The 26,381-nt window shown below is 44.6% G+C and overlaps 3 protein-coding genes across 3 annotated transcripts; 2 read left to right on the top strand and 1 right to left on the bottom strand.

Annotated features, from left to right (window-relative positions):
• The first annotated feature begins 482 nt into the window (after positions 1-482).
• Positions 483-10,368, top strand: hpcal1 (hippocalcin-like 1). The gene is made up of 4 exons (XM_035617867.2): positions 483-1,092; positions 7,113-7,618; positions 8,427-8,532; positions 9,671-10,368. The coding sequence occupies exons 2-4, from the start codon at positions 7,241-7,243 to the stop codon at positions 9,766-9,768; spliced, it is 582 nt and encodes a 193-aa protein (XP_035473760.1). The 5' UTR covers positions 483-1,092; positions 7,113-7,240; the 3' UTR covers positions 9,769-10,368.
• Positions 10,284-16,427, bottom strand: pdia6 (protein disulfide isomerase family A, member 6). Its single transcript, XM_035617866.2, has 13 exons — positions 16,269-16,427; positions 15,814-15,952; positions 15,357-15,414; positions 14,774-14,900; positions 14,435-14,541; positions 14,213-14,343; positions 13,667-13,781; positions 12,963-13,106; positions 12,570-12,654; positions 12,393-12,465; positions 12,158-12,316; positions 11,962-12,058; positions 10,284-10,925 (listed from the first exon to the last, which is right to left on the bottom strand). Exons 1-13 carry the CDS (start codon positions 16,285-16,287, stop codon positions 10,854-10,856), a joined length of 1,326 nt encoding a protein of 441 aa, XP_035473759.1. The 5' UTR covers positions 16,288-16,427; the 3' UTR covers positions 10,284-10,853.
• Positions 16,428-19,023: 2,596 nt separating this feature from the next.
• Positions 19,024-21,515, top strand: LOC118290291 (potassium voltage-gated channel subfamily F member 1-like). The gene has a single exon (XM_035617865.2). It carries the CDS (start codon positions 19,298-19,300, stop codon positions 20,795-20,797), a length of 1,500 nt encoding a protein of 499 aa, XP_035473758.1. The 5' UTR covers positions 19,024-19,297; the 3' UTR covers positions 20,798-21,515.
• The last annotated feature ends 4,866 nt before the right edge of the window (positions 21,516-26,381 follow it).

Genomic DNA, 26,381 nt, shown 5'->3' with positions numbered 1-26,381 from the left:
GCAGCTTGTCCCACTTGTCTTGAGTGACGGATTACACATCTCAGGCTTGTTATTTTTAGGTAAAAGTTAAAAAGAAGAAGAAAAAAAAAGCACAGTGAGTGGGATGATCCCAACATGGACAAATATTACCCCTTCCCAAACCAATCCCATGCATGCAGTGTTTTTGTAATCTTCACGGCGTCTTGATAATAAAAGTGTGTGTTTGTATTAAAGTCTACCGCAGTACATTGTGTATATCTTATTCCATAACTGCGTTGTTTGATCAAATTGTTTATATATTTCGAACACGAAATATCACGTGTGCGTCTTGGTGCAGTTGCCGAATGCCCCGCGCAGTATCAAGATGTTCCCCTCAAATGTGAACAGTTTATTTTAGATATCGCGCTAATAATAGTCTCCAGTGACCATTTTTTCCACAGGACGCTGCCGCTGCTGCGACTGTTTCTGAGATGGAAGCGGTCGAGTGTGGACGCGTCCATTCGGTGCGCTCAGGGGGTATTTCAAACATCAGAACCCCAACTACAAATGACTCAATCTCAATAGAATCCACATTTCTATGACGGCCCTGTGCATTAGTGAGGTCGGCTCTCCGTCTCCGTCGCCGCGCGCCTCTCCAGCGCGCAACAGCAACGGGTTTTACGCGCCCCCGGAGAGAAGAGGAAACCCCGTAGCGGTGCCTTGGGCGCGTCGGGATGAAAGCCGAGCTCCGTGCCACATCTTCCACGGAACGATACGAGCCTGTGCGCCGGGAACCGGGGGCATGAGCGAGTAAATAAGGAGAACCTATCTTTAAAACAGGAAGAAAAAAAAGAAAGGAGCAAAGGCCACCTTTACGCAATTCTGCTTAAACTCCACATCTTTGTTTCTTCTTCCACAAGGAGTCGGGAGGAGCGTCAGCATCTTGAGTTACTCTCCAGTTGCATTTGTACAGAGCAGTAACAGTAGGAGGGGGTGTGAAGTGAAAGACTACTGTGAGTTAACGGTTAAGTTGATTTTTTTTTTCGGGGGGGGGGTGGGACTGTTGGTGACGCCGAGAAGTGGGACCGCGGACTTTTCTCAGGACAAAAACAACAACCATTACTCCTAAAAGAGGTGAGTTTACATGACTTTACTTTTTCTTTTCTTTTTTAAGTTAAAGCCTCATGCGATGTCCAGGTCTCCTCCAGCTCCCTGGACTGATGTGGCAGAGGAGGGTGGAGGAGGGCTACACCCATCGAGGCGAGCCCACATCTCACCCACACTGATGTGTGAACTTCCAACCTGCTGGAATCAGAGGGCAGGGACAGTGGGGTTGTCATCGCCATCACAGTATTTCATATTTTCTTATATTAATAGGCCTTTTGTATCACTTAACATAGATTAGTGTCCAAAGCAATGAGCCGTGCCGTAAATGTGTAACGGAAAAAGGTGCTTCAATTGCTCATATCAATATAATAACAGTGAACTCAAAGGGAATGATGATTGTTGTGTGTCTGAATTAGGCTAAGATAAGAAATTATAAGATAAGATAAGATAAGATGAGGTTGGAACTTCATGGATGTCGAAGGAAATAGTCTTGCCACTGTAGCAGTACAAAGAATAATAACAACAAAGTAATGTGTATACCATAATAAGTGAGTATAAAAAATATTAAGCATAAGAAAAGACCAGTGCCTAAATAAAAGAAAAATAAAGTAAGATCAATTACAAAAAAGTAATTAAAACTAAAATAGAAGTAATATTGCTCATGATAATGAACCTGAAATTGCGCATGATATTAATATAAATATAACACTGTGCATGATTTGATGACAGGTGATATTGCACATGGTCATAGTATGTGGTGTTGTTGTATAGGTGTGACCTCTTGCACAATATAGCTTTAATGTAAGTGAGCTCTCCTGAATAAATCCAGCTCAACTGATGACCAAACACATTTTGGGGAATTACTTAATAAGATAGAGGACCTCGACACCTCGCAACAAGAAAGACATAAACGATAATATTGAGTGATTTGCTTGGTGTCTTTGAGACTCTTCAAACTTTGTGTCACGCCATATTTATGCTTCCCAGCCAACTCATTTCAACTAATACATCACACTATTCCAGCCAAGGTGTCCCCCCCCCCATTTTATCTCACACTTTTTAATGACGAGTCCAAAGCCAACGTGTCAAATTGAATCCACATTTAAATCAGCCCGCTCTAAACGGGTGAAAGACTCGCTGCTATGATAAAAAAATGAACCTGTGTCTAACTTGTTTGCTCGACGGCGGCCTGTTGAATACGCAATACGACAATTCGTGCACAATGTCAAGCAAATACGATGCAGAGCTCCCCGTGGATGATCCTGAGCAGAGTAGGACAATGGATATTTTAGATCGCACAGAATGTAATTCACATGCCCAGGGGGACAAAAAGTATTTGTTTCTCTCGAGTCTTGATATATCTCCTGCCCTGTGGTTGATGGTCACGCCGCCTCCCTCTCATAAACCTTAGTGCTATGCCGTTGCCTTGACTACTGGTGTGTCAGGGGACCTCATCCTGATCGGGCGCATGATGTTCTCTGACACTAGTTCAGAGAAACTGCTGCGAAGCAGCGCCGGGAGCGAGAATAACTAGGGAGCTCATTTTCTCTTTCTGCTTTTCCTCCTTGTACACTGGACGGACTCCTCGCCCACCTCATGCAGTCTTATAGCAGCCAGCAGCACAGGCCACATCAGGCCGCGGTGAGGGGAGACGCGCTCTGCTCGTCCACTGCACATCCACAGCGCAGCAGGCTGCACGCGCCGTATCAGTTTGTTTAATTCACATTCCATTCAGAAGAGGCATGACACAGCGCGAAAAGTATTTTGTGTTTCTGTTGACGAATGATGGGAAAATGTTCCTCGAGCCCTCCGACATCATGGAATGTTTAGTCAAATCAGTTTTTTTGGAGTCGGAAATGATCCTGCTGATAAACAAACCTCAGCTTTCTTTCTTCTTATTTATCAATTTACAATTTGGTTAGTCTCCTGGGTATTGAAAGAAAGGGGACATCGTGTCTTGTCCAACTTACAGTCCAAAATCCAAAGATAATATCTTTTGTCTGAGAAAAATAGGAAGTATTCACAGTTTAGAAGATGAAACCAGTGAATTGGCAGCATTTTTGCTTTAAAATACCACAATTCATTGATTTAAAAAACCCAACTGTTTTGATGATTTCTTTTTTATTTCTTTGCAAATTAAATCATTTACTCATTTTACATCCTGGTGTAAACTTTGACACCAGTCGCCGTTTGTTTCCTCCACTCACTGAACCCCTAACCAATGCACCGTCGGAAGCATAATGAGCCCAATCAGCTGTGTGTCATGATTTGTGGATACTCCCTCCTCCCTTGTGTATATATATATCCAAACACACACACACACACACACACCCTTCGCCTCTCCTCTCCAGACTGTCTTTGGAGTTTTCTTCCTGGCCTCACGTGAGGTAATGAGCATTTGGGAAAAAGAAGAGAAAGGCTTTTCATTGTCGTGACGAGCCATTGCCCAGGAAATGAGGTGGGCCTGAGAATGGCAAACAGCAGTGAAAGTGGCCTGGACAGAGGTTTATTACACCCCCCCCCCATCGTGGCGTTTGTAAGGGGGGGGGGGGGGGGGGGGGGGGGGTACATGCTGCACTGGAGCAGGAACCCGGTTGAAAACAGTGGACCACGCGGAACAAGGGCGGCCATGGGGGGGGCAAGGGGAGAGACTGCTGCTGTGCAATCAGGGGGAATTGCAAACACTGAATGCAGAATGGGCGTCTCGACCGGGGGGGGGGGGGGCTTTCAGCTCATGAGCTTCTCCTGCAACTCCGAGTCAGAGCAGCGAGGACGTGATTCTCTCTGCGAAGGAGGTCACGGGGACGTCAGAGCAGCGGCATCAAGCAGCTATTTCTGACCACATTGCAAAAAAACAAAAATAAAGCATCCTGGTGCAGTTAAAAAAAAAAAAAAAACCCCACCAGAATAGCTCACGTAAAAAAAAGGCTCCAGCTGTGAAAACATATAAAACTTTCTGTGACGTCTCAAACCGCAAGGATCATTTACTCTTTTTTTTCTTTTACAAGCACGAACGGAATGACATCATGCAAATTGGAGCAGCAGACCGCCTGCAGCAGGTCAAGTCAGCTGTCAAAGGTCAAAGACGGCAACTAGATAAATATGGAATTATTGCAACACATTTTACGCGTGAGCATCTAGTTTTGTTTTAGGGTTTATTGAGCATATTTTAGAGGTCACCTACATATTTCAGACTAATTACCCGAGTACAGATTGTTTTTCTGTTTTCTTCCCAAATTATCCATAAATATATATACTATATATCTCCTCTTAGAAACAAACTCTTAAATGAGCTTCTTGAGACGTCAGGGCGTCACTTCTCGGCCTGGAATCCTCCTGAGTTTCTTGTGGCTCCGTGTGTTTGCGGGAAATAAATGGCAACGCCCATATTTATGTCTGCTGCAGCTCGGCCTGCACACTGAGCTGTCCTGGAAAAAGTCCATGTGACCGAGAGCCGAGGAGCTGCTGTCGCTTCCTCATCCTGTGGCAGCGGAAGGACGACAGCCAGGCCTGCTGCAGGGCGGCGTGTGATTTATCCCATAATAGCCAACTTCAGACACAGTCAGCAGTAGCGCTGCAACAATCAATCGACTGCCATTTGACTACCAGATTGATCGCCGTTGATAATCGTCTCAATTATCTGATTTCAGCCTCTTCAATGGGAATATCTTCTGGTTTCTTTGCTCCCCTTTGACAGTGAGCAAAATATTTTTTGGTGTGTGGACAAAACAAAACATAATCTTGGGGGTTAGGGAAAACACAATCGACATTTTTCCTCATTGTATGCACCACACAGCTAATCGGTTTAATGGAGAAAATAATCCACAGACTAATCGATGACGGAAATAATCTTTAGTTGCAGCCCTGATCGTGTGAATGGAGTGGACATTTCGGTTGGATATAGAAAAATGCTAGACATGTGAGCAACTGGAATTTCTGTGGTTGAAATGTGAAGCAAGTGTTTTTTTCAAAAAAAAAAAATTGGCTTGAACGTGAAAAATGATCCCGCACTGATGTATTATGCATCTGGTATACGCACAGATTTCCTTTGCACTCACAAGCCGGGGGAGCGACACTGTTCAGAGCAGGGCACCGCTGGCTGTTTTCTCAAACCCGCCTCTGGCGTTACTCGGTGACTTTGATTCATGAAAGTGCAGGAAATTACACCGGCGGAACAATTACGGAAAAAGAGAGCATCGGCGTGTAGAATGGAGCCCGTCAGAGTTCTCGCCGCTCTCCTTTTGTTCCGCGCCAGATAGAATCGCTCTGATGCCAATAACGCCGGAGCAATGGGATTTCAATAATTGAAAGAAGGAGAACATGGGGATAATACATCTCTCTCTCTCTCCCTCTCCCATAAATTATTATAGGTAACTCGGAGGAGTGGAGGTGTTATTCAGAGGGATCATTATGTAATTGAACCGCTGGTAGGAGCAAAGGCGGCTCACATAGTATAGCTGGAAATAGTTTTTCATTCTGTGTGTCATACTTTTTTCCATTCTTTCTTTCTTCCCTACCCCCGCACATCTCTCGCTCTCTCGGTCCATCCCACTCCCACTTGACCAGATACACGTTGTCAAAGATCGGCTCGGGGTTTTCTGGTCAATTTCTTCCTCAGACCTTCAAAAGAAGGTCGCCGCCATTGGCTTTTGTTTTTTGCGTGTTGCTTTTCATGTTTTGCTTTATTGATCCATCTATATTTTCTTTGCGTCACAAAGGAGCGGTAACCAGGCTAATTGAACCTCTCGTGAAATACAAATTTAGGGCGGTTAATGCTTAAGTGTTTGAGGTTGTTCGGGAGGACGAGCAGACCGATCGACTGTATTTGTCCTCATGTAGGTCGTAACAATGAATTGCTCCTTTGGGATTAATAAACTATTCTGAATCTGAATTGACAGTACATTTTTCTCTTTATGTTGCTTTTTTGTTGAGTTTTGATGAGTTTTGGAAATAAATATATCTATATCTATATTTATATCTATATAATATATAGATATATATCTATATATTATAATGTAGCACTTATCATCGCTGCATTTCTTATCTTATTTAACCCTCATCAACACCTAATTGAAAGCTGAACCCTAAAAACAAGTGTTTTCTTTGTTTTTAAAGTCCCCACCAGAGTACGCACACATGCACGCACGCACGCACACACACACATTTTTACGTTTGCCTCTGCTTCATCTCTGTCCCATCTAATAGTTATTATGCTGTTGATGCTACAGATCTAACCCAGAATGTGTTGAGTTCATGCATCCTCATAACCCGTGAATCGTGAATACTCTCCTGCATACATGAATAAGCAGATTTTAGTAGAATATAACCATGGAAACAGCATTTGGACACGAACCACAGAAACGGAAAGTTGAATAGGTCTTTCAAATGCGCCGTGGTCCTTGTTTTTTTGATTTGGTATTTTTTTTAGCCACATCTTTTGAGTTTCCACTTTTATCAGCGCACGAACCTCCACCTGCCTGAAATCAATCGCAATATTCGTTTTTATTGTGGGAATCACTGTCGAGGTAAATATATGGTCTTCTCCGCGACAACGGACAGTATCAGCCTGACCTTTCACAAAGTGGCTTTATTGATGATTACAAGGCCCCGGGACACTTGTGTCCGCACCCTGCAATGAAGGGTTGATGAATTATGGCTGTGCCAGAGGATTAATAAAGTAGCCACGGAGACCAGGCCGGCCACCCACCACAAACACGCACACACACACACACACACACACACACACACACACACACACACACACACACACACACACACACACACACACACACACACACACACACACACACACACACACACAGTGACACACACGCACACAATGCCTTAATCACATTTGAGTTGTAATCCTATTTTCGCCCCATGTGTGGTCATTGTCTCAAATGTCCATCTTTCCCGTGTCTAAGATGCATCTTCAGCACATGCTTCATAGTAGAACACTGCTGCAAACCGAGAGAAATTATTGAACCAATGAATCATTTATGATTTTTCACACAAGGATATTAATGAGGCTTGTTGGTCTCCTGCAGGAGCAGAGGAAGGCGAGCGGTCGACGACGTGGGGCAGTGAGAGCGCCGGGAGCACAGGGGAGAAGTGAAAAGGAGAAGGGAGAGCCACCCGCCGAGCCAGCCGCCCGCCCGAGAGCGAGAGCTGTGACATGGGGAAGCAGAACAGCAAGCTGAGGCCCGAGGTCCTGAACGACCTGAGAGAAAACACGGAGTTCACTGACCACGAGCTGCAGGAGTGGTACCGCGGTTTCCTCAAGGACTGTCCCACCGGCCACCTCACCGTGGAGGAGTTCAAGAAGATCTACGCCAACTTCTTCCCCTACGGCGACGCCTCGAAGTTCGCCGAGCACGTCTTCCGCACGTTCGACACCAACGGCGACGCCACCATCGACTTCAGGGAGTTCATCATCGCGCTGAGCGTGACGTCCCGCGGCGGGCTGGAGCAGAAGCTGCGCTGGGCCTTCAGCATGTACGACCTGGACGGGAACGGGTACATAAGTCGAGCGGAGATGCTGGAGATAGTTCAGGTGAGCACAAACCGCATGAGGAGCATTTTCCACGGATGCACATTTTGTGATTCATGAAACCAGACCCGTCTCTAGTTTGGGTCACGATGGGCCATAATCAGCATCCTCTAATTTACGAGGAAGGAATGCAAATGTAAAGATTTTCTACTAGTTTTGCTTCAATGGAAATTCAAGTCCAAAGGAGTAAAAATCCCAGAAATAAAAGGTAGATAGTGACGTAGTTAAACTGAATCATTACTTCTCCCGCAGATTCTACGTCCTAGTCAGGCTGCGTTTGACAATTATTTTCATTATTTTTTCATCTGACGATTACTTTCGAGATCGATGCAGGAGATGATTGTTGGTAAAAATGGCAGAAAATTGTGAAAAAATGCTGTAAATATTCATCCATTTTCAGCAGCTGGAGCTGAGGATGGTTCGGCGTTTCAGTTACATGCAAAATATGTTTTCGCATTTTTGGCTTACAGTGTAATAACTCGTCGTCTAAGGTCTGAATTCGTCAGATATTTTCACCTGACGCGGTGAACGCAGGCTAACCTTTCTCCTTTCTTATCACTGCGTCTATATTTACTCTTCCAATATGGCGAGCTGAGCAGCCCGCAGGGCCATATCAATATTGGCTCAGTCCGCTGTGTTTGTGGATACAAATGAATGCAGGGGGGGGGGGGAAGAAAAAAAACGCCCCACTGAGAAGTAATTTACAGTGAGTGCAACAGGAACAGTACAGTTTTTTTTTCGTCTCTCGACGCCTAAAAGCTTCACACGGGTAAACAAGAAAAAAAAAAAATGTCCTCACCCTCCTTCGTAGGCCATTTACAAGATGGTGTCGTCGGTGATGAAGATGCCCGAGGATGAGTCGACACCAGAGAAAAGGACAGATAAGATCTTCAGACAGATGGACATCGACAATGATGGTAAGACTTGTGTTTTATGAGGGGAACTGTCAAGATCCACCGTCAGTGTCAACAGTGAAAGCCAGTGCGGGCGGCCGAGTGGTTCGTGTGCCTAAATTCATGTTCTCAAATGTATTTGACACGTCACATTATGATATTTAGAGCACGAGGCAGCAGGGCAGCTCGAAAGTCTGAAGGTCAAAAGTGTTTAATAACATCCCATGGCACAACAGACCAGGCCAGTTCCACGAAAAAAACTCAGGTAACCTGCCTCCCTGAAGCAATGTAAACAGACGCTGACTGACAGAAGTCAAAACTTACATTTGCAAAATTCGCTGCTGGTGTTAGTAGAAATTAGAGCCAGATAGATACATCGGTCGGCCGGCGATATCGGAGCCTTTCACAGACGTATATACAGGCGCTATATACAGGCTGATAAATAAGCATCAATGTTTTTTCAACCGCTAATATCAGAAACCGCATCAATACCGAAAAATCCATATCTGTCAGGTCATAATATTCAAAAGTCAAAGTATTGAAATAGTGCAAGGATGCATTCTGTTGGGGATGACAGCACTTGGCATTCAAATTCACATGTCAAGTTCTGCTCATTTCATTTAAATACCTATTAACACTAATGCAGATATAAAAGGTACCTTGATACATTTTATTATTGAATATGTTTCCAAATAATATGTACTTGTGCCCTATTCTGGGAATAATCATAATTTAATATTTGGCTAGTCAAACATTTCAGCAATATTATATTCATACCTGGTCTGTACCAATGAATTTTACGTTATTCTGATATTCTTATCAACAATATTTAATGTTGGAATCAATAACATCAATATATAAAATACTCAAATTAGCATCTGGTTTATAAAAAGAAGTGCTGCTTGTGCCTACGCAATGTGTTATTGTGTGTTAATCAATACACATGAAGAATTCATGAAATAAATTAAATGGCACAATGGCATCACCTGCTGGTTGATGTGACAGGAAAGGAATGAATGACGGCTTTTCTAGGGCTGCAGTGGTTTCATGTTAGTTACATGAGCTCAACATGTGAATCTTTCCTGTTCGTACCGGTCACACGTCCAGCAGCTGGTGACTGAGATCCTTGTATTTTGTTTTTCTCCCGGTCTCTTCTCCACAGGTAGACTGTCTTTGGAGGAGTTCATCAAAGGTGCCAAGAGCGATCCGTCCATCGTGCGACTGCTGCAGTCGGATCAGGGAGCCTCTCGCCAGTTCTGAGGACAGAGACATTAACACACACGCGCACACACCCTCTCTGCAACACGTGCACACCCTCGTCATTCCAGCTTGGTGCTGTCCAACGCCTCTCACCAAACAACCCCTTTGATTTCAACACTCCACTGTCTTCATGTTTACATTACTGGATAATTGATTTCCGTCAATGTGGCTCCTCCTCTGTGGATTAGGACACGCTCTTCACTTGTGTGCATGGTTTTTCCATGAAGCTCTCTCGCCCTTGCCGTGCCATATCATATATTTATACTGACTGGATTATATGCTTGCAAGTATTATGACTCCTACTATGTTACATTAAGGGGAAAACTAATTACGTCGTCACTTGGTATAATTTGATTGGTGTTGACAAGTGGCTTACGGTCGTTCAGGATATCACCAGTTAATTGACCTGTTGTTATTCCGAACCAGCTCTATATGCCGTTGGTATTTGCATGCGCTCAGTGATATGCGCTTTTTTCTGACGTTGTAACAGTTTACGTGAATTAAGGAGGCCGTGATCCGTTTTTATTCCTTTTTATTTTTGTAACAAAATGTCATTTTGTTTCCACACAATTGAAATAAAAGTCGTGTAAGAAAAATATACACAAGAAGTCCTACAGTATCCCCCCTCGTCCTGGACAGACGTGGTGCAAAACCCCAGCGAGATTCTCGTTCACCGATTTGAAAAGACAAAAAAAACAAAACAACAAGAATATTTTAGACACACCAGACTGGACATTGAAGTGTTACTCTGACAAGTCCACATCCAAAAGTAGGTGCTTGAAGAGGAGAGACAACAACGGAGATGCCACATTCAGAAATACGCAGCATCTTATGTTCAGCAGGTACGTGAGCTCACTCCAGGGACACGACAACACCCCACCCTTTTTTTTTTTCTTCTTGTCCCTGTGTGACTGACAAAAGTTGATGTGAGAAACTGCAGGTGTCTCCCATGTGTCTTTTCTGGAGTATTTCAGTAAATGGGCACATTCCCGTTCTCATTTCGTCCACAGGAGAGAGAGGAGGTGGGTCGTGCAGGACCGGACCAGAACAGATCCAGTCTGGATCCGATCCCGCCACGTTCGGGCTCATAACTCGTCCTTGTCAAAGTCGTCGTCCAGGTCTACGTCGCTGAGGTCGTAGTCGTCCTCCACAGGAAGCTGAAGACGACAAGGAGGAGAGTGGAATGAAGACGGTTAGTAAAGATGAAGATGAAGAGTCAAGTATAATCTGTTTAAAGAGACCACATCCCACAAACAGCCTGTGAGACTCTTCTTAAAGTGAGACATATTAATACAGATCTGAAATTATTTTTTTTCATTTTCATTTTGGGAGCACAAGAACAACGGCATACGTGTGTCTTGACAAATTCCACCGAGTGTTTACTTGCACAACAGAGGACATTTTTATGAAAAAGGGACAAATCTCTGCCATTTCAATGTTTTACTTTGAGGTGGATTAAGATATCGGATTAATCGTCTGAACAATCGAGCTCTCGGTTGGGGGGTTGAGTGTGAGTGTGTCTTGCGCTTTGAGCCGCTCCACCATCTAAATCCCTACATGGCTACAGAGGTCCATCACAAACTGTACGGAGCTTGTTTAAATATCATTGGAGAGGTATTTTACATATTACGGCTTCCTCCGTTTTGACTGAAGATGTGCTGAACAGCATGTCCCAGCCATCTGTACCGTCCCTATTTTTCTTTTTTGTCTTCTTTGCACATGCCCACTGTTGCTTTGTGTAAATGGGCATGCACCAGGAACAACAGCAATGGGTGCTTTGTAACAGTTTCCCCTACGTTCGGTTAGCACTTCTATGTCTAATAAAAAGTTTCCAACTGATTTTTAGCATTACTGCACCACATTACCGGCATTCAAAGGCGTTTGCCTCTGCCAATTTGAGTGATGTTGGATAAATTACGGTGACGAATCTGATGTCAAATGGAGAAAAAGATTGGCAGGAATGCTCGTCCTTCTCTGGTATTTGACCCGCCACCTAGTGGCGTGTTTGTTTGAGCATCTGCAGTAGCTTTTTTGTGTCCTCGTCTGGACGGGAGAATTTTTTTGTAAAACGAAGGTGGTGTGGACAGAATTTGAAGGAAAAAAAAGAGTCCAAATTAGTGTAGACAAGGCCTCAAACTTGTGATCATCTAAATAAATATACGGTTGGAACATATCTGATCCCGAGACACTCACCTGTCCATCTTTGCCGTCCCAGGCTTCAACAGTGTGAATCTTGGGCATGGCCCCACCTCCGAATGTGGCAGTGGAACCCCGGCCCACAGAAAGCTCCCTGAGGAGAGGAGCATCAAAACAAGGGAACTCAGCGTCATGCAGCCTATACTCCGGGATGTCTTTTACATTTGATTAGATAAGTGACACCAGTTACTACCTGAGGAACTCGTGAATGCCGGTCTCACTGAAGGAGCCCTTCAGCAGAGCAAACTTCATCTTGCGCGTGTTGATGGCCGCCATGGCGGGGTAGCCAAATCCGCCAATACCCAGAGAAGCCTCCAGCTCCATCTGAGCGCCCGCCTCAGTCCACATCCAGCTGACGAAAGGGAGAGCATGTCATCAGTCACAATTAGTCATTATAATAATAAATAATAATCCTTGCTCATCCTTACCCCCACATCTTCTTCTTGTACTTATCAGCCATCTTGGTCATCACCTCCAGATAACCATTTCTACCCTCGGCGCCTGTTGAGGTCAGAGGAAAGTGCGTGGTGGTTTTAATTTTTTTTTCAAACGATGCATTTCTGAATTTAAACATGTTCTGTGTCGGGGGTGTGGTCTGGTCTCACCTGTGTCGAGGATGTGAGGCAGGACAGCAATTAAACACAACTGACTGTCCTCGCAGGTGTTCTTCAAGATGTCTTCACTGAGGATCTGAGACAAACATTAACAATACGATTACACTTTCCAATTTATGTGACTGGTGATAATTATTAAAGGGTTAAATACTAATTATCCAGAATAAGCTGCTGCTTTCTGCCTTTTTTTGTCGGTAAACTTTAGTAGAGCACAGTTGTTGCTGTTGGACAATTTCAAATTTCTTGTGTTTAGGTTTTGACTTAAAAAACTAGATCTCCAGATCATTGCTCAGCATCGAACTTTCTTTCTTTGTGGACAAACAGCGGCACTGTAAACCTTCGCCGTGTGCATCCATTAATACAAACACACTCTACTGCTCTGACCTCCAGCATTTCAGGAGCAGGAGCGTCATCAGAGAACAGCTCCAAGGCCTTCGCGATGATGTCACCGCGGGAGCGGCCTCCTTGGTAGTCTTCAGGCTGCTGCTCGCCTTTGCGGAAAATCTTGATGGTGGGAAATCCACGGATCTACACAAAAGCACACAAACACACACATTTCTTCAGTCCTGGGTTAGGCTTGTAGAGAATCCCTTAGATTCACCTCTATATCGAAATTTAATTGAAGATATCTGTTACATTTGATGGTTGACAGCACCACCGTCAGCTTCAGTCGAAATATTGAAAGTAGTTATGTAACTGTAAGAATCTTTGAAGACAAGTCTTGATAGAAATGCATGAAAAGGAGACGTCATTAAGGCTTTGGATCATTACTCTGTTCTCGCTTCTGTGTGACTGCAACATAAAAGAAGCTGCAGCAGCTTCATCCACAGTGGCAGGCTCGGCTGCAGCGCTGCAATATGGAGCGAGAAATAAAGATCAAAAGGAAAACTATAATAATAGATTCAGACCTGGATTGACACGTTACGCTCCGACTTCCTCCACGCAAAGGCTGGATTTGGACTGTCAAAAGTTAACAGTCAGGCGTTGGTTTAGTTTATTTAACGGGGGCCTTTTCTTTATTTGCCTCTACAAGTTCAGTATCTGAATCGTGCACCTAAGTACCACATTATACATTGATTCTTACTCACCCCGTAGCGGCTTGACACGCCCTGGTGCACAGTCGCATCCAGAGCTCCGAGGCGAACTTTGCCCTTGGTCTGCTCCTTCACGGATGTGGCTGCAGCCGCCCACTCGGGCTCAAGGCTATTGACGACAGAGGAGAGCGATGGTTAAGGAAAAAAATAAATGACCAGTGCAATCGAGAGTTTTGTTCCACAATACTTATCTGAAAAATAAAAAAAATATCAGGATGGCATATTTCTCATAGTTCCTGATGGGAATGCCTGACAAATCCACAATTATGGAACAGAACAGCTCAGACGTCATTGAGCAGATTTTTTAAGGGATTATTGCCTACTGAAAGATTTGGAAGTTTATTCGCTGAGGTCTGTACGGAATAATCCACAGACCCCTTTTTTAGTTTCCAAAAAGGAACATTTTTCAATGTTTTGATCAGCAAACGAGCTCTGCTAACAGAAATCGACACATATCTCACATCTCTTTGTTTTAGTGATGGGGTGGGGTTTCCCCAGTTCCTATATCTTGGGTCAGGAACTGTCAGGAACCAAACTTACTTCTTGCAGTGTCCACACCAGGGGGCGAAGAACTCTACCAACCACACATCGTCACTCCCCAGCACCATCTTTTCAAAGTTGCTATCTGTGAGCTCGACTACGTCGTTCTTGTTGCCGCCACCGCCGCCGCCCTGCAAAGGGGCAGTTGAGTGTGATTTAACCATGTTCACTACAGCTGCTGCAACAACAACAACAACAAAAAAGGTTCACTGCTGGATATACCTGTTTGCTGTAGCCAGAGCTGCCAGATTTGCCACTCAGCCGCTCTTTCACCAGACTGCGCAAAGAGTTCATGGCTGCGTCCACGATGGCCTGGCTACTGCGTGCACCTGAGAGGTGAAAGATTTCCAAAGAAGGCATTTTAAACAAATGCACCTTCTCAGAAAATATTAAGTGCAAGTGTGTTGCTCTGCATATATTGAACTTATTGAAGTTTCATCTTTCAGCAAAGCTTTTTTCAATAGAGGTCAGTGGAGGAAGATTTAAAATGTTTTAAATCGCAAAGCTGTGCTTATCAGCAGGAGACGTTACAGCAGACGTTGCAGCAGCTCTCGCAGGTACCTTGGTAGTCCTCTGGCATGTTCTTATTGGCTCCAAAGATCTTGATGGTGGGGAACCCTCTGATGCCATACGGTCCACCCACTGAGCCGTGCTGGTCGGCATCCACGGCACCAACCTTGACAATTCCCTGCAGAATTCCAGAACAAGCAGGTTGGAGGTTGGTTTTTTTTCACTCCCAACTATCTCAGGGTTAGCGCAACACTTGTGCATGTTGGATTTGTTTGTTCAAATAACTGTAAGCGATATTTTGAGCGGAAATTGAACTGAAATAAACTGTCGGTCTAACGCCCATAACTGCCCACATCTAGTGCAACTTTTTGCTGTTATTACTGCCGAGGAAGTTATGTCTTCATTAGTCATTAGACATTAGTACGTCAGCAGGATTACTCAAAAAACGACTAAACTGATGGTGACGGATGAGGGCAAACCCCAAGGAAGAACTCATTACATTTTGGAGCAGGTCTGGACAAACAGGCATATGCACAATATTCAGTTTCACTGTAAACACGTCAAGTCTGGTCAGTCTGTAGCGCAGGTGGTGATAAATGGCATTGGACATTCTTTTCTTTTTTTTCCACACTACCTTGAGGGCAGTTGCCGCCTTCTTCCATTCCGGGGCTAGACTTCGACAGTGGCCACACCTGTGATGATAAACAAATGCAGATTGTTTTTCTTTTGTTGTTGGAATATCTAACACCTTTTATTTACACGGACTATAGGTCAAACACATCTCCACCGCCTCTGGTCCGAAAGGCTCATAATCGTGAGTGACACAGCGAGATTCAGATTGATCTACAGAGCCAAGAGATCCACATTTAGATGAAATCAAAAATCCGGTAGCTGCTGAACTTTGCATACAAAGTGTCTCGAGCATCATACGATGGATGTTTGGAGGAGGAGAGTCACAGAGAGCACAACAGACTCTAACCACCACTGGGTCCCCGGGACATGACATGCCTGCACTGTGACGCTATTGGTCGTTGCTTGGCCGAAGTTGAGAGACACCGGAAGAAGAAAAAAAAGTTGTGTGTTGGACTCACCAGGGAGCGTAAAACTCCACCAGCCACAGACCGTCGCTCTGGATCACCTCCCTGTTGAAGTTGGCGGCGGTGAGCTCGACCACATCGTCGCCGGACGAGTACAGAGCCTGGACGGACAGGACCAGTGAACAGCCCAGAACTCCGGAAGGAGAAAAGATGAACACAGGTTTACTGACCACGTACGAGATCAACGATCGAGTGTCCTCCCAGCGGCCACGGTGGGCACTGGCACAACAGACCGACTTCAAATACACTTTGAATTTGAACTTCTTGAGGCAACAAGTTCAACTGACGTGTATCGTTCACAGAGGCCTGGCGCTGCTTTGTGCACATTTAACGTAGCTATTCAAGCTAGCCGCGGCTGCGGAAGTGCAGTCAAACACACGCAGCGCTAACAAAACAAACACGCTACGTGTCCGATGAGAAGAAGAAAGCTGTTGGTTTCAGGGTCTCACCGACTGCAACAGATGTCATGGTTTCTCCTGCTGCCGCTGCTTCTCCTCCGCTCAGTTAGCGACTCACTCCGGCTCCTGATGATGATGCTGCTGCTGCTGCTGCTGCTGCCGCCGCGTCGCCCACGACAAGTACAATGGAGGAGGATCTCAGCGTGGCCCGCGCTGATTGGTCCGCTGGCGTTGACGCTGCGGCCCTCAGCCAATCGGCGCGCGCCGTGTAGTTTAGTGCAGCCGGTACTGGAGGAGAAGGGAGATGACACAGACACACACACACACGCACGCACGCACACACGCACACACACACACACACACACACACACACACACACACACACACACACACACACACACACAAGTGTGACAAGACTTTAAATGGACTTTGTTGGAATAAGTCACGGGGAAGAAAACCATGTAGTTATATAAAACTATACACAGACAACTACACCAAGATACAATGGATTAACATAAATGATAGGCTACTTTATATCAGTTACGAATGGTTTATAAGTTACAAGCCATGCATGAGAACATTAGAGTTCACTGGTTGTGGACAGCGCTGGATTTCAAATGGGCAAACCCAGCCCCACCCCACCAAAGGCCCCAGGTTTAGGGGTGCAACTAACGATTATTTTCATAATCGATTAATCTGTGGATTATTTTCTCGATTAATCGATGAGTAGTTCGGTCCATAAAATGTCATTTGATTGTGAAAAATGCCTATTGTGCTTCCCAAACCCCCCAAGATGATGGTTTGTTTTGTCCACACTAAAGATATTTAGTTTACTGTCACAGAGGAGCAAAGAAATCAGAAAATATTCACACTTAAGAAGAGAGAATTTTGACTTTTTCCCCATTTAAACTACTTGAACCGATTAATAGATTATTAAAATAGTTGGCGATTAATTTTGTAAAGTATTACTAATTGATTAATCGATTAACTGTTGCAGCTCTACCCAGGTTTACTCCATATGTATCTGATTACCGTATTATTTGATAAATCATATATTTATTAGACAATTGCACCACTTTACAGTACAATGTCATTTCTGCCGTGTCCTCCAGTGTGCACATGTCAATGGTGTTCAAAACCTGAGCTGTTGTAATCTAAATTAACCTGGTTTTAAAGTTGTGTTTGGTCCAGGTGCTTCAGGAAATCACTGGGAAAAATCTGCAATGATTCCAATACAGAAGTAGTTTAAAGCCACATCTCAAAATTAACTTCATTATTAATTACATCTGACTTTTTCCCCCTCTCTTCATCAATCAATCACTCAATTGCTCAGTGTGTAAATGTCAGAATATGCAGATCATTTTTTTCCCCTGAAGCACAATTCAAATTGTTTTTCCCTCTGACCATCAGTTACAAATTTTGAGACTAATAGAAGTAACAGAAGCTGAACGAATTTGTGGTATTTATGTTTTTTTTTATTTTTTTAAATGATTTAAACCATAAATCATCACCATCATCAAACATGTTTTTGATTAATATATGGCCAATGTGACTGATTAATCAACTAAGCATTTACAGGTCAAGTGTTCCATCCAAAGTTGACTCCACTGCATTGCAGCATTTTGCTCCTGATGCTGTTCTTAGTTTTTGAGAATTGACCACAGTCTATATAACACAGACACTGGACTTTACTGTACTGTACACAGTTAGTTTTTTGTGTTCCCCCCTTCAATTATTAAGAGCTCCTATATCCTCAGTGGTTTGCACTAGTTTCCTGTCAGACAAGATGAGCTCCTATACACGATTGCATTGTGGAGGAGTCGCCACTAGGTGGAGACACACCACAAGGCAGAGTCGCACTGTGATTGATGAGTCAATTTACTGCAGAACTGGTCAGTTGCACTTAAGTACAACTTAAGTAATAAATGTCATTCTAGAGTTAAGATAAAAACCAGCAAATTACTATAATGGTCCAGAGCTTTAGTCTGCTGTATCCCTAACATTTTACCATCACTTGGCATCACTAAAGTCATGGAGCTTTTACAATGATTTAATGATTAAAGAGGATATATTTTCTCTTAGACAAAGTGATCATTACATACTGTAGCCCGACTTTTTTTGGTTGACAGCCCATGACACATTCAAAATGGATGACTGCTAAATCTTCCAGGTCTGAGATATATATGGACAAAGAGGAGGGTTGGTGTAAATAGGTTCCTGGTGTGTTGCTTGCCTGTTAATCGATTACCTTTTGACTGATCATTACTCCTCGGGCTGCTGCGGAAACCCAGAGGAGTGCGTTATCCCCGTTTGCTGCTTCACATATACGATCATTATGATCTGCTGGCTGCACTGCGCTGCACCAACACAACACACACACACACACACACACACACACGCACAGCTTCACCGGAAAAAAAACATGTAAAACATGCCATAAAAATAAAAGTATAGTCTGGCTATAGGTTTCTTAGCACTGATATGAAAATTAATTTTAGATAGTCCCATTCAACAGGACCTGATAATGACTATAGACCCTTGAAAATAGTTTAACTCCACATTATGCTGGACTTTTATGGGGCAAACCAGGAATTGTTTCACTGTGGTTTTCCTAATTTACTTACTGCACCGCCGGTAATAAAACACATGAGACTGCTCATAATATCTGCTTTGTTATCAGGACCTAAAGAGAAACTTCAGCAGCCCTAAAATTGCATTCATGGAGCGATGTAATCGTTTTGTTTTGACAATTTTTTTGCCGGAAGTGTGTGGTTTGATCGTGTGCTGGCTTGACGTTACGCGCACTTCAATGACAACTTTCCCGGAGCGCACAGGCGCACTGTTCACTGCCGAACACGGCTGTGCTGGAAATGAGTGGACTTCACGTTGCAGTCTCCCCCGAGCCAACGAATCTCATCATTTTTCTTGTTGTTTTTTTCAACTTGAACACATAGGGATTAGAAGACGTCGCTGGTTTTACGCACAGCTCCGGGGCGTCTGGTGACTTGCGTTTTCTCTGTCAGCAAGTTGTGTGAAAACCTCGCTCGGTTTGCTTTGGTGGCGGACTTGTTGTGGACACAATGTGGGGCATGCAGAGGACGCGGTATGCGGACTGCAACGGCTCCGGAGCCAGTGAGGAGGCGGAGATTGTCGTGAACATCGGCGGCGTCAAACAGGTGCTGTGCGGGGACGTGTTGAATCGCTACCCGGACACGCGGCTGGCTGAACTGGTGGACTGTTCACGCAAGTCGCCTGAAGAAATATCTTCACTGTGTGACGACTACGACCCGGACACTGGGGAATTTTATTTCGACAGAGACCCAGAAGCATTTAAGTGCGTAATAGAGCTGTATTATTACGGAGAGATACACATGAAAAGAGGCATCTGTCCCATTTGCTTCATGAAGGAGATGGAGTTCTGGAAAATCGACTCAGATTTCCTGGACGACTGTTGTAAATACCAACTGAGCGAGGTGGAGGATGAACTTGCAGAGATTGCAGAGAAAGTGAGAACTATCCTGGTGGACCGAGAGGGAGATCCGTCTGCAAGAGGCTGGCAGCGTTTCCAGGTTTGCCTCTGGAGGCTGATGGAGAAGCCGGAATCCTCGCTGCCTGCGCACATCATCGCTATAATATCTTTCATTTTCATCCTCGTCTCCTCCGTGGTCATGTGCGTCGGGACCATCCCCGACCTGCAGGTGGAGGACTCAGACGGTAACCTCACGGAGCACCCGGTTCTGGAGGTCATTGAGACGGTGTGCATCTGCTGGTTCACCATCGAGTACGTCTTGCGCCTGATCTCCTCCCCAAACAAAGTCAAATTCGTCCTGTCTTTCATGAACATCGTCGACTTCATGGCGATCATGCCCTTCTTCGTGGTGCTGATTCTGACATCCTTCGGCGCTGGGATGATGGAGCTGGCCAACGTGCAGCAGGCGGTGCAGGCTTTACGCATAATGCGCATTGCGCGCATTTTCAAGCTGGCACGCCATTCCTCCGGACTCCAGACGCTCACATCTGCCCTGAAGAGCAGCTTCAAAGAGCTCGGGCTGCTTCTCATGTACATGGGCGTGGGGGTCTTCCTTTTCTCGGCACTGGGCTACACCTTGGAGCAGAACCACCCCGAGACCTTGTTCACCAGCATCCCGCAGTCGTTCTGGTGGGCTGTGATCACCATGACCACAGTGGGGTATGGAGACGTCTACCCAAAGACCACTTTGGGTCGGTGTAACGCAGCCATCAGCTTCCTGTGCGGGGTGATCGCCATAGCACTGCCCATACACCCCATCATCAACAATTTTGTCCTGTTCTACAACAAGCAACAGGTGCTGGAGACCGCGGCCAAGCACGAGATCGAACTGATGGCGCTGCGCTCCGGCGCCGGCGAGCTGAAGGCTTCGCCCATCGCCCGGCAACATGTTTGCGGCGCAGGGGCGTTGGACAACGCCATGCACTCCTGCCACAGTGACACATACATCCCCTTACTGAAGGATCAGAGGGGAGGGGCAGGCATAGCGACCCCCAGCAAGGACACCAGCTTTGAAAGCACAGCCGATGCCCCCGAATATTTTGTCTCATGAACAATAGAGACCTGTCAGACTTTGACTGAAGACAAACAACGGCAACAACTACAAAACATTAAGTTCCTTATTCATTGTTAATAGTTGATTTACTCAAACTTTATCCACCAACTCTGGGTGACTGATACAATGACGATTTGAGATTGTAAATAGCCCTCGAAGAAAATGCAGTAATGGCCTCAAAGGAGCCTCACGTTTTGAAAAATTGCGCCTATTAAAGAGATATACATTGTATTGTATTGCCTTGATGAGACTGTGAGTCCCTGCAGGCTGAGGAGTGTTTGAACAGCCAGTACATGGATTCCCATATAGGCTCCTTATATAACTCCCCCATCCCCAATCCCCACACTCATACTGTTAACGGCACAGTAGCATATTCTTATGTACAGAAAATATATATCACAATGAAGGATTTTCTTTTTCATAATTAAGATAAGTAGCTCATCTAGGAGAGATGAAAGATAAATGTAGTAGTACTTGTATGACAACAAAAGTGAAAAAAGCTGATTTAAAAGTGATAGAGGCTCTAGTGAACACCACACACATTATAATATACACTGGTGGGTATATAGGGAAAATAAAAGCAACATATCATCAGGCCTGTTCATCTCCATTCCTGCTTGTGATTTTCATGGGATCACTGTATTGTTTGTAGCTGACTCTATGACGCATCTGAGGTAAAAAAAAAAAAAAAAAACCCTGTTCAGGAATTTGTTTACAGCAGCGACTGTGTCACCGGGCTGCAATTTATACTAGGGAACAGGGAACATGTCGCCAGCACTTGGACCTCGTACGCGTCCTTAAGTGCCGGACATGTTCCTGTAATGGGTCTAAATTGTAGCCGCAGCCGTCACCACCCTGCTCCTCCCCTCAAGGCTCAGGGGGAATAAACTTGACCACCGTGCAGGGTGAGGTGAAGGAGCAACCGGCTGGAGATAGTCCCTGCAGTGATTGAGCTATTCAACTTTAAAAATGTGCTTCTTTGGGAGGGGCACAGGTTAGTTATCCTGAAAAAATCTGAAAAGTGGCAATCAAAGAATTCTGATCAAAATCTAAATAAAGATATAGATTAAAACAACCTCTTTTTCCATGAGTTAATCAAAAATGTACCTGCATAATCAAGCCATTACTAATAATGCAACCTAATTTTATTTTTGATGAATCTTTAAGGGGATGATGTTTTTCACACCCTGTCCCACGGTTTCCAAAAATGAACTCAAAATTGGTCGGTAGTAGCTGCTACTTTATATTTCGAGGTTCAATTTCCACAATTTTAAAGGTCACTGCTACACTGTTAGTCTGCACGACATGAAACCTGCCGCACGCGTAGAACAATCATTAGAAACTACATCAATTGACACAGTGGCTGAAGTATGATTAAAATTTGACACTCAAACGTCAAAAGTCATGTCTCAGATGTCAAAGGTTTTGATATTACTGCAACCCGGAGGGACGATCTTTGTCGAGATCACGTATCATGTCTTGAATGTAAATACATGCCTCGTGGCACGTGTCCCCCTCTACAAATGAGGTACACGAAGATAGCAAGGAGAGCATATAAATCAAGAGAGAAGTAAAAGTCCTTCTTGCAACCAGGGGAGTCGCCCTCTGCTGGTCAGTCAAGAGAACACAGGTTTCAGGCACTTCCGTATTGGCCTCACTTTCTGGACCAGGGGACTTCATCCATTTTTACGTAGTCTATGGCAACGACTAGTGTTCAGGTCCAAAAATACGTTGACATTTAAATATCTTTTTCAAATTGGTTGAGCTTCTCCACAATCAATCCCCACAACCATTAGCAAAAACTGCAACGCTATATTGCCCCTGCCAGTATGTCTGGATGGGTGTCACGCTGTCCAGTAAAAGCTGCCCCAAAATTAAATTACAATTATGATTTTAGTTAATGAAACATTAAAAATAATATGTAATTTTTCCCCCATAAAACACAAGTGCAACAAGGGAACGTGCCCTTCAGAATTGTTTATGTCGGACTTGAAAAGGCAGATGTAATGTTGGTTGTTAAAAAAATGAAAAGAAGACAGCGTTTGGCCTGATGACAGGACGAGAGACAGTGAAAGGTCAAAGATGTAAAATTCTAAGTGCTGTTATTAGTACGCCGCCTGTCACACTGAGGGAGGGTGTCACATCACACTGTCTGGCATCAATCACCGGGACGAGATGTCCGCGGTGTTCGATTCACCGCTGATTCATTGTTAGCCATAGCGCCGTAACGATTAGCGATTAATGTATAAGGTTTTACCACCGCGCTCCGGTCTAAGTTATGCCGCCTGAGAGAAAGATCGCAGGCGAGGTCGCGCAGGACTCGGCAGGCTGCCGTCCACCCACACGTGTCCAACACCGGACTCTGCTATCTCTCCTGGCCAGCTGCAGATTCACACGTGTCAAAGCCTTGGGAGAAAGGCCTTTGTGTAGACGCTGACAGGTGGAGCTGGAATGTCAAAGGCATGCATTGTGCAATGCAACAATGTTCCCCCACAAGCAGATGCACGTGCAAATACACATGCACCTTCACGTTCAAATTTAGATTCACAAGCATACGCACACACGCTGGCATACACAACACCCCCCCTCCTTCTCTCCACCGCCCACCTACAAGTGCATATGAATAATTGCAAGCACACAAACACACACACACACACACACACACACACACACACACACACACACACACACACACACACACACACACACACACACACACACACACACACACACACACACACACACACACACACACACACACACACACACACACACACACACACACACACACACACTCCTTCACCCATGTACCCACAGCCATCTGTGGTCTACTCTGCACTGACCCGCTGTGATCTGCTGGCTAATCACCAGTTGTTTTTTTCCCGCCCACACTCGTTGGTCAGTGGGTGTTTTTAAGATTAGCGGTATTCCTGAGCATTTACACAAAACTGTGCTCGTCATTAGCCGTCCCTGAATTGAAATGGCCGCAGTGGCTGTGAGATTTCTTTCCAGCCAGTTAATGGTCATGGCGACTGACTCGATACATTTTGGTACACGGCCGTATGGTTGTCATGTCCCGAGACATAGTTTTGGAGTGAAGATGGATCTTCTGAGCTGGTACAACTTTGAACATAAAGTCGTCAGATGAATGTGCATGTGCTAAACAGATCTTTTAAACACACTAAAAAGGATTCACTCGTGGAAAGTTTTTTTTAAATTGTCCTGCTGAACCTTGAACAATTTTCCGGTTTTATTTCCAACGGTGTTTACGTCCTGACTTAATGCCATTCGATTGTTAACATGCTGCAAGGCTAGAGAAGGATAATCAACAGCGCGAAGTCTCGGCATTGCCGTGTTTGCGTCAGCATGGTAGTGCAAAATCATGGATCATGTTTTGTCGGACGCTGTAAATAAACACAGCGTGACGTTCAGCCGGAGCCCCGCAATGCTTCAAACTGCCTCATGCAATGCTTCAAACTCGTGATTTCAGTTTGAGATCACGGTCGACAGTACAGAAGTGTGCAGGCGCTTCAGATAATCAAAGCGATTCCTGAAACTCATCCATCCGGCATTCAGCCGGCTGCTGTATAGCTCCGCGATTGTTTTCTGCTGACGCAGTGGCACTAAGTGTTGAGTTACACTCGACCATTTTGAGGACACTCGCCTCTATCGTTTCCCCTCTCTGACGACCTTTCGGACAGGGATCTTCTTTAAGTCTCTGATCTAAAAGTAGGGGGATCCCTAGTAGGTATCCTGGATACACAGAAGTTCAAGACAAACAAAAGCTATTTTTGTTGAGCCTTTTTCACAACGGCGAGCTGTAAAGTGTAAAAGGAAGAGAGTTGTCCATCCACCTGTCCAATCAAAATGTTCCACAGACCATGACAGCTTCAGACACAGCATTCCATTTTGCTATTGTTGCATATCAGACACGGTGGAAAGCCTATTAAGCCAAATGCGAGAAAAGAGAAGGAGTCGAAGAGAGCGAAGCTGCAGAGAACACACGAGGCATTTTAAAACACCTGAAGGAAACGTATTTCTCCCAAGACCACACTAAAAGCAGATAATGTCTGCCCTCGAATGGAACAAATGGGACATTTTAATGGATTCATATCCTGCAGAAAACGGCCAAACACATTCATTTGAATAAGAATGTGTGTGCATAATGCCAGGGGTTTAAAAGCCCACCTCTGCTGTAGCACTATCTCTCCGTTTGAGATATTTTCAGCTGCAGGAGAGGAAAAAAGGTAATTTCCCCGATGTCACATTCAGAGAAAGAGGAAAAACATGTTCGAGGAGCGTTTTTGTGCAGCATAAGTCCCCCCCCCCCATAGTAATGTTTAAAACATTGCGTAGGTGCATCCTGGAGCACTTTGATTCGGTCAGAAAGTGGTATTAAATTGCGTGACAATAATAATACTGATTAAATTTGACCTTCTGCCAAATAGCAGAATAGGATGATGCACTGGACCCACTCAACCCATATGCAAAAATTATTTACTTACCCCCCCTTTATCACTTCTTCTGCTTCTTTTATATGGCAGAATGTTCTCTTGTAAAATCATCACATCTGCCCTTGTGGGTTCATAACAATGTGGATCAGAAATAACAGTGGAGATTTATAGAACCTGCAGAGCACTTTCATTTTAAAAGATCCTATAACTTGTCAATGTATTGTTTCAAATGCAGTACTAAGTGGCCTCACAGCGGACTATGCCAGTACCTTTCAAAAGTGTCAATGTGAAGTGTAAAACAATAAAAATCAGCCAAAAGACACTGACCAGTGGAGGTGAAGCGCCGCTTCTGCAGGGAGATGGATGTTTCTGCTTGAGGGAAGCTGCAAGAAGAAATTGGAAATAATTATAGGTGCACTGGTCCCGAGGCGTGTGTATGGAGAGAACTCACCATTTAATATTAATCAGTTAAAAGTATCCCCAATGGATTACGCTGGTTGTTTCAAACTTTTAATCTTTTTTTTTTTAAATGAAAATAAAGTTTTGTGTTCAGCAACTCCTGAGCGGAAAATTAAACTGTGGTAGATATTCTCAAACGATGGCCTCAAAGGGGCATAATAAACCATTATCTGTCGGAGCCATGCAGCGCTTGCTCCCTGTTTTTTTTTAAATCTTTAAACTCTGTCTGTTTCCAGAAAACCTTTTAAGAATGCAGAGGAAAATGGAAAGTGTGTATGCTGCCTTCAGTCCCAGTGGGAGATCAGTTTCTTGGCGTTTGACGGGCAAGTTATCGCCACATTTTTTGCGCGTGTCTTTCATTGTGAAATAGAGCCCTGGTGGTTCTGGGCCACTGCAGTTCAATGCTGGGCCCCAAGGAGGTGATGTGGCCTTTACTCAGTGAAAACATCCGCGGTGGCTTCCACTCAATACAGTTAATGACACGACTGACCTCAACCAGTCCTCCGCTGCTCTCAGAAGAAGTACCTGCACATGTAGCTACTTCAGATCTTCAGAAACACAGAATTACTGTTCGTGTTCATTAGAGTCCTCTGTAATATGTTAAACCACGGGGAGCAACAAAATGTTTGTGAACCCATTCTACTCATTATTTTTTCTATTATAGTCTC

Source organism: Scophthalmus maximus, chromosome 18 (genome assembly GCF_022379125.1).
Source record: "Scophthalmus maximus strain ysfricsl-2021 chromosome 18, ASM2237912v1, whole genome shotgun sequence".
NCBI lineage: Eukaryota > Metazoa > Chordata > Actinopteri > Pleuronectiformes > Scophthalmidae > Scophthalmus > Scophthalmus maximus.
Note: the sequence above shows the minus strand (reverse complement) of the source record. Positions and strands in the feature narration are given on the sequence as shown.